The sequence below is a fragment of the Wolffia australiana genome, chromosome 11 (genome assembly GCF_029677425.1).
Source record: "Wolffia australiana isolate 7733 chromosome 11, ASM2967742v1".
Lineage (NCBI taxonomy): Eukaryota > Viridiplantae > Streptophyta > Magnoliopsida > Alismatales > Araceae > Wolffia > Wolffia australiana.
In genome coordinates this window covers 9,130,001-9,139,277 of record NC_135845.1, presented here as the reverse complement: position 1 = coordinate 9,139,277, position 9,277 = coordinate 9,130,001, and the positions used below count along the sequence as shown (strand labels likewise).

At 37.3% G+C, this 9,277-nt stretch overlaps 1 protein-coding gene across 1 annotated transcript in view; it reads right to left on the bottom strand.

Annotated features, from left to right (window-relative positions):
• Window positions 1-7,911: 7,911 nt before the first annotated feature.
• The window catches only part of LOC144709630 (protein rough sheath 2-like), a 2,474-nt gene continuing 1,108 nt past the window's right edge, over window positions 7,912-9,277 (bottom strand). The window contains exon 2 of the mRNA XM_078583218.1: window positions 7,912-8,330. Coding sequence (XP_078439344.1) covers window positions 8,031-8,330 — 300 coding nt within the window. The 3' untranslated portion in view covers window positions 7,912-8,030. The remainder of the gene's footprint in view (window positions 8,331-9,277) is intronic.

Genomic DNA, 9,277 nt, shown 5'->3' with positions numbered 1-9,277 from the left:
TGTAAAGGTTACATCTGTTCCATTGGATGAGATTACTATGATTTTATTATGCTGGGAGGTCCGAGTAATCACTAATGATCCAAAGAAGAGTACTATGCTCTCAGAGATCTTTTGGTACTTCATATCTATATGAATATTTTCTATGATGAAAACTTCGACGCAATATTTTAGTTTACCAATACTCATAAGATGAGCGGAGTTCAACAGGAAATGTGGCTTATTATCTCTGAATACGAAGCATGATTACAGATTTATGAATTGGATTACAGTCATAGATCCCTGTCAATTAAAGAATTTTTAAAGCAGAGTCTTTCAAAAAAATTTATATCTTCTCCCCCTGGGTGAAAATATCACACAATATGTGGTCAACATAAATGAGTGTAAATGTAATTTCAGTGGGGTCCTAAGGCCATAAATAATCCAAGGGATCTCATTCATTTTTTTAGTTTTGTATACCATAGCAGTGTAAATTTATTTAATCCAAAAAATATTTATCAATCTATGTACAATAATTGATTTCATTCTCGCAAAAACATATGGCCCCTTCAAATTTTTGTTCAACATCTCTTTTAAAAAATCTCTCTCTATTTAAGTTTGATGGATGTGGCATATTCCATATACTGAAAGGGAACTTTTAGTGAGATGTTTGTCATCTTATAAAATGGGAAACATATCTCACTAGACTCAATTCCAGCCCTCTATACATGACCCTTGGAAATTAGGGCGTTTTGTAAGAATATTCCTCCATCAGATTTTATCTTTATTTTAAAAGCCCATTTGAGACCATGGTGATGGAGATATATGTGGCTGAAAGGCCAATGATGTGCTCTATATATCATTTAATTATCATTAATACATGTGTGGTGCTTATGATGACATCAATTAATGCATGATCTAAATTAGTGAGTTGTGATGATATCACAAGTCCTTAAGCAGGTGCTCTAAATATTTTATTCAAAGGATACTTGAGAATGACACGAAAGGATCTGGATCGAATAATACTATCTAGTCCCGTTAATCTGATGAGTATGCCTGATCCTATATCCATTAGTGTGGAAGCACGAATGACATGTGGTGGATGCTCTATAGTAGAAAGCATTTATTGAATTAATCCATATAAATACCAAATATGAGTAAAATTGACTAATTTCATGGTTGTGTAAGTATTACTTAGACCTGAAATGCCAAAGACATTCAGGATCGACAGTTGACCTTGGACAATGACCCACAAGTTCCTATCAAAATGAACTACAAATCGTCTTAACTTGGATGCAGCAAGGATTTCCTGAAGATGCTTGAGTTATCAAGATGGGATTGTTTGCTTGATGTTATTATTTTATGTGGTCATTGAAAACACACAAACTACGCGTCAAAGAAAATCTACTACAGTATTACTTATGATACATATTAGTAAAGCAGTGAGTTTAGCTCGAGTATACATGGTATTAGAGACGAGGATTGATGCAACGGTACCCCTTTGAGTTTTTAAATATCAGATGCTAAAATAATGTCTAATGGAGGATCCATTGTGATTTTTAAATATTATGCAATAATAGCTTCCAAAGAATGTGCAAATTGAACAAGAGATAAATGAGCTATCATAGAGAAAATTTAGAGAGAGAAGATACAATATGGGTAAAATAAGACAACAAGAATTATTCCAAGCCATAAATCTAATATCTTCTAATGCCTAATCAAGAAATAAGATAGTAAGAGGACTTGTACTAACCTCAATCCACTGTGTAGTTGATCAAAATAAATCTTGATGGTGCTTTAAGGTTCTAACAAAGCTCTCTTCCAATCTCACGCTTCTAGGGTTTATATCAACACAACACAAATTCTTATTTCACTTAGAATCATGTCAAGATATTTCCCAGTGCTACATTGGTGATAGGCCCATACTGAGACGAGGATTGATGTTTTATGGGTGATTGTGTGACTCCTAGCTACTCCATCTCCCCTTTATAGAGCATGATGTGCAGGATTTTACCACATCAATATCTAATTTAGGGATGGGAGAGGAGAGGGGGGCGAAAGATATATTGGGAGAGCTATCCACCGTCGTATCTTCACCCGATGGCTATGGTATACACACACATATGCATATATACATATGTGTGTGTATCATAGCCACTCTCGTTGCACCAAATACACCATTCCTTTAGTGATATACACGACACATGACCATTGATCGGATGCTTCGGCATGTGCCCCCTTATCAGCCCTTTTGTCACATGATTTGCACTACCGCCATCATGGTCGTGTGTTGTACATCACCACTGCCATGCCTCGCTCTCTGCCGCAACCACCAGTCACGTATCTCCCCCATCACAGCCATTTGTTGCATGTCGTCATCATCACAGCTGCATGCTGCAGGCATTGCAATGTAGCCTCCACCGTTGCTGCCTGTGATGACACAAGAAAGTCCATACATGCCCATGATATGTCTGATATAACGCCCCTTCCATATTTTCTTCCTTATTCAGTGGTCACCCACAATTTCTTCTCATCCTTCTTCCTCAGTTTTCCCATTTTAAGCTTACTAGATTAATGCTCAAAAATATAATTAAATCCAAGGTGATTGATCTTGAAAGGTCAAATACCATAATCCAAATTTAATGATAAAAATTGAAAGAAGATAACAAACAAAGAGAATGGCATGGTGTAGAAGAAAGACGTGTTAATATCATGATAAAAGGCTTGAAAAGGACATCATTTATGCACCACATAAAGTGATTTACAATCTAAATACTCATGTAAGAGCATTTTATCCATGGTCTTGGTATAAGAGGAGACAGCTCAAAGTAGACTATGTAATGAAGCCTTTTGTCAATGTAGTGGAATATCAAAGAAGAGTTCTATGATGTTTCCCAATGCATTAACGATAATTGGGATGACCAATTAGGGTTTAACTGTCAACCATATTCTGATCCTTGGAGCATCAATAAAAAGAGGGACTAATTATACTTCTTTATATCTTTTCGGGCACGAGGTGTAGCTTAGCAACCCATGGGCTGAAAACTCAACCTTTTGATTGGGTAAAATTACTATCTAATTAATTAGTCTATATAATGATGTAGATAAATAATATATTTTCCAATAAAGTTTATGGGGTATTGGAGTTATCAACCATAGTGATACATGGACCTAGAGGGTCACACGCAAATGGTCTTTTTTATGCTGAAAAGTATACATTAAGTTTAGTTGTTTATATGAAAACTTATTGACATTTGAATAAGGTAAGATTGTGAGATGAATTCATCCAGGCTAGAATCCGACAGGTTCCCAACCTTATTATCCCTTCTTCCCTTGTCTCCATTTCACTGTTGAACAACATAACAACGATGGTGGACAGACAATGAGGATCATCAAAATGGAGGAGATTCAACGTTCTTGGGGATACTTCTAGAGGTTAGACGCATCAATAGCTCAATACTATATCTGATCCATGCCAAGGTGATTTGATCATCATGCTATATGTACTGTTACATTTATGTCCTCATCTTCACATACATGAATTGTTTGTAGTTTATCTCACTCATTGCCCCATAACCAAACACACTAGCTCTACAGCTCATTAGTACAGACATAGATATGGTTTCCCTCAATGGCCTCAAACTATTCTTGCATGGCGCGCCACCATACTTTTGTGATATCTTCTTTATAATTTCACATTAATCTCTAATTTTTAACAACTTTTTTGGGTTGATAGGTTCTAGGTTTAACCTAGAAAGTATTTATTCTCCTACGAAATTTTAAAATACCCAATTCATGCCCTAAAATTTTCTTTGACGCCTTCAATAAGGTAACCATTTCATAGTGTATATTTTTGTTTCAATAAAAAAGTTACAAGTTTTAGATCTTCCAGATCCCTGATGTTTATGTTTCTCTTGCACTATTACATATTACAGTAAATCTTGAAATCATCCTCCCTTTATGAGTCTAGTGTCTTGAAAAGGTGAGAGTCACTCCTGTGAAGTAGCCAGTGATTGACTCAAACTATTGCATTTTGAAGAGAGAACTCAAGTAGAGGTACTATATTTACAAAAATATTTATATATTTCCTAAGTTTCATGAGAAATTAAAGGAATTGAGCATCAAATGTTAATTAGATTAAATATAAATATCAAAGTAATAATGTATTTCTATGGACTTAACTATATTAGAAATCAAAGCACCATCTGGATGAAGACATTGATCTACCATTACCTCTTTCAAAGTTCTCTAAAATTCAGTCACCTATGATTTCAAATGAAACTTTTGTAGTTAGATATTACAGTATAGTCGGCTGCTTATAATTGGGGTGTCCATTCAAATAAAAGTTGCAAATATGGGGTGTTTTTTTATCTGAACTTTCATTCACACTAAAATTTGGTAAGACTTTTTTGAAAAAATGACGGAATGTATCAAGCCCCTCATGACATGATTAGGCACAAATTTGGAAACTATAAAAATGATTGATTTGGTCATCGTATTATACTTCACACTTATTTCAACATACTAAGTACATTTCTTGTGAAAGTAAACACCATCTTACATCAATTAGTATATTCTAACCCAAACATACCTTTGATTTCAGATTTTTCGTGTTTTTAATGAAAGCTTGTTATGTTTTATGCCCTTCAAAGCAATAACCATCTTACATCAATTAGTATATCCTAATCTGAACATACCCTTGATTTTGGATTTTTTGTGCTTTTAGGAAAGCTTGTTATGTCTTGTGTCCTTCCAATTTAAGAAAATGTCAAATGCTAGTTCCCCATCCAAAAAATATAAAAAGATGATAAGGTAATATAAAATTTAACTTTAAGATACGATTAAAAATAAATTTGAAGGCATGTAACATAAGTGAGGAAGTTATAAACCTAACAATTTTTTAGAATAAAGTAATAAAAAAATTAGGGAAGGAGGAGATATGACAAATAATGGTTATAGCAATATAAGATGAAAATGAATGATTTTGCGTTCTGTCATCTTTTTGCTCCTGCACATTTTGCCTCGACCAACAGCAGACCCTGTCTGTCATTTGTCCATCACAAAGAACGGAACCAATGACAGAAATGAAGCCCTCCTCTCAAGCTCTCTTGCTCTCTTTTTCTATCACTCTCTTCCCTCTCTACCCAGGAACCCATTAATACATGTTGCTATTATCGCAGCTGCTTCCTCAAGTATCTACCTTAACTCCTGACCACCTCTGTCGTTCCTTCTTCCGTTCTCCAATTTTTCTTTCACTCTCACAGTATCTCTCTATGTGCCTCTCCCCAAATGGTATTTCTCTCTCACAGTATCTCTCTTTCCCTTGCACACACTCTCCACCTCTTCAAATCGTCTCCATCTTGTAATCTCTCTCTCTCTCACTCTCCTCTCTCTATTCCACTATCTAAATCTTTCTCATCCTTCCAACTCTTGATATGTATCTTTCCCTCTCAATCTCTGCCTTCTTCTGCCTCACTCTCTTTCTCTCTCACTATATATCTCTCCCAATTCTCTTGCTTTCTTTTCCTCCCAAATTCCCTATTTATCCCTTCCTCTACATCATCATTTTATTATTTTCGATCATCTTTCATCCATCCTTTCAGATGGATGACTGACGACAAAGGACAGAAGTGACTTTGTTCAGTCATCCGTTCACCAGCTTGATAGATACGGACTGGGACGAAATGGATGCTTATCCCTCCTCCGTCCAATTCTAAAAATATTTCCAAATTTTGGGGCATAATATTTTTGATATTATGATAACTTAGCCTCACTCCCAACTAGTCGTAACCTTTAATTTTATTATTAATACTATATGTCACAGAAATTTATATTTTCCGTAATGATTTTAATGTATGTATGCAAGTTATTTATTCATTGAAACTTAACAATATGACTATGTCATGAGAAAATACGAAACGATAAAGCTCAATGTCACACTGAAGGACATCCAGTTCTATCTAAGACTGCATACAACTTTTATACCATGAAGAGTAAAACATTCAAGGCAATCATCGTACCAATAACAATGTAACTTTTTTCATTTTTGTTGGCTTTGCATTAAATAAAAATATTAAAATGCTATAATGGCACTATAAGAATAATAATATAATGCACTCTCAAACGACACCAAGAAACCAATAGGAAACGTTCTTTGAAACCGAGCTTACTAACTGCAAATCAAGGGGTATTTCTAAAGCCAGTCCAAACAAGGTAAATAGGAATTTGCAGATAATTGAGGAAAGAGTTCAACCAAGGACTACTTCAAGGCCCGCCAGAACTGAAGCAAATGACTCACTCTCATCAAGTCATGACACTGAGCTTTTAATCCTCCAGAAATATCATGAACGGAGTTAACCGTCTCAAGTAATGATGCTTTATTTATTGCACTTTTCTTCGTTAACATAATGATTTAATCTTTATCTGGGGGTCATTCTTTGTACCACACTTCAAAGGAAATGAACCACAACCTACTCCTTGTTGGAAGATAAAACCATTAAACTACTTTCCCCACACTAACCATAAGCTGACTGCCATGATGTGACATAAATGCCCACAAGGCGTGATGATTTCAGCAAGTGGGCAGAGGCCAACTGGACATTAATCAATAAGATTCACAGTGCATGAGTATGTCTGCAATACCCAACAAAACCCTGACCCAGCACTGCCACGGCCGCCAGTCACAGGCTAGTTCATGGATATCTCGCTGGTATAAATGCCAGCCACTCAGCCCCCGGAGATGAAGGGGGAAGATGTAGAAGAGTTGCTTCTCCCACAGCCTATGATATTGACGTATCAAAGCCGGCCCAGCCTATGATGTGAATTTGGAATCACTCCCCATGGACCACTAACCCAGAGGATATAACAGGAAATGAATGCCCAGACCCAGAACATAAATTTTTATTTTATTTTGTGGGTGAAATTCACTGCTCTACCTCCATTTTTATTTCCTCATCATCGCCAGAGGATGAAACGGATTAATGCTCTCGCGAGGTTGTTGTGCTTTTGATTTTTCCACCGAGTTTGGAGTAGTTTATTCATGAATTTCAATTTTCTAATTGCTTTTGAGCTGCAGATTAGTCTATGAAGCATGAAATGAAAATATGATTACCAGGAAATCGTCAAGTCGATCTGGCACGCTACTATTATTTATCGGGGATTCATATTCAAATAAATTTTCTTGAACTTTGAATTATTTTTCTGAAATAATATTCAAATTAATTTATTGTAGACAAAATCTTTGCCAGACCTTTATTTTATCATATTTAAATTTCTTGCGGATTTTTTCCCGCCTAGAATTGCACATTCAGAGGTATGTTTCTTGCGGATGAAGCTTGGCACGGGAGAGAAACCACCTCAAAACCTGGATTTTTTGCTTCCTGTTGCTTATTCTCATCTCAAAAGCTTCCACGAGATAATGGACGAGATGTAGATTTGGAGGAGGTTAATATTTCTGACTCTCCCCCCTCGCTATTTCCTTTTTATTTTCTTCTGCCCAGTGCCCACCTAGAAAACAAGGCAATAGAAAAAATATCGTTCGGGGTTTAGCTTAAATTCGCTTCTTTCAAGTCTTTAAGCGTCTTCTCAACGTGGGTTTGGAAAATTTCGCCGCTTTGAGTCCAAGCTGAGGAAAAAGATGCCGTAATTCCCGCATCGGAGAGAAGATGAATGCAAAACAACGTTGCTGGGCGTTCTCGAACTGTAGTTATCGCCTGTTTTAACGTAACCGAACCACAAAAATCAGGTTTTGGGGAAGAACGGAGGACTTTTGGGAAGGGCCCAGTCGTTTCCTTCCATCCCGTTCCGTTTATCATCCATCGACGAACCATACCCACTAGACAGTCATCACACACTCTCCAGTCTCGTCCCGTTTCCGTCAGGACGATAAGAACGAGAGCAATTGAGCGGAGTTTGAAGACGGGACGAGACGTAGCGGGACATAACGAGAGCTGGTAATGGGTTTCGCTGCGTTCTATTTTCGTTCACAGATCAGGAAGAATGGCGAAAGATGAGATTTTTCGACAGGAAAGAGCCGAAAAAAATGGTGGGTTATTTCATTGCGTGGGCTGTTTGGGCATGGCGAAAGTGTGGGTAGCGCCGAGCTTCTGGGCGAGTCTTGCGAGCTTGGCGTGGCGCCCAGAGAAGGACTCCGCCATCTTCGCCTCCTTGCACTCCGCCTCTCGCTGAATAGAGCAGAGCTGGTCTCTGTAGTCCGCTTCCAGCTTCTCGATAAACGCCGTCTCTTCCTCTCGTAGCCGTCGGATCTTCGTCTCTACTTCTTCAAACAGCTCTTTCCTCTTCTTAGCCTTCTCCGTCTCAAGTTGCTGCTCCAGCCGGCTCAGCCGCCACGCCGCCTGACACCAAACGCAGGAAAACAAATAGCGGTTTTTTCATCAGGGTATCGATTTTTGAGCGCTACTAATTCCAAGAAGAGAGAGAAAAAAGCGTCGTATCTAACAAAGTTCCTTTTCATCTGGTATCGATCTTTAAGCTCTTATGAATGTATCCTCAAGAGGATAACGAGAAAGACGGAATACTCAACCAAAAAACCTTTCCTTTGCAGCGGGGTATCGGTCTTAAAGCTTTACATTATCTGGAATTTGTTCCTTAAGAAGAAAAAGAGAGAGAAGACGGCATAACCAACAAAGAAAACTTCCCTTTTAATCTGGGTATCGATTTTTGAGCTTTAAAACTTCTCGAATGTGGTCTGAAGAACAGAGAGAGGGATGACGAGATACCCAACAAAAACGACATTCCTTTTCATCTGGGTATCGATCTTTTAGCTTTATATATCTCGGTTATCATATCATGAAGAGAAAGAGAAAGGTTATGACATACACTATAAAAAGGACCTTCTTTTCTCCTGGGTAAAAATGACCTATAAGCTCTAAAATACCTCAAGGAGAGAAAGTGGGAGAAGATTACGACATAGCCATTAAAAAAAGACCTTCCTTTTGATCAGGGTGTGAACCTGTAACCTCAAAAATATCTCGAAAATAGCTTCACGAAGAGAAAGAAAGATGACGAAATCCCTAATAAAAAAACCCTTCTTCCGCCCCTGGTATCGATCTTTAAGCTTTACAGTATCTCGACTATAATTTCAAGAGAGAGAGACAGGGTAAGAAGACGACATACGCAACAAAAAATATTCCTTTTGACCTGGCTTAAAAAATTCTGGACTACAATTCCAAGTAGAGAAAGAGAAAGACGACGACTCTATTCAAGACGATGTTTCTTGACAACTATCTTTTTTATCCCATTGTAGGAAAGTTCGCTATTGATTGAAGAACACAAATACATT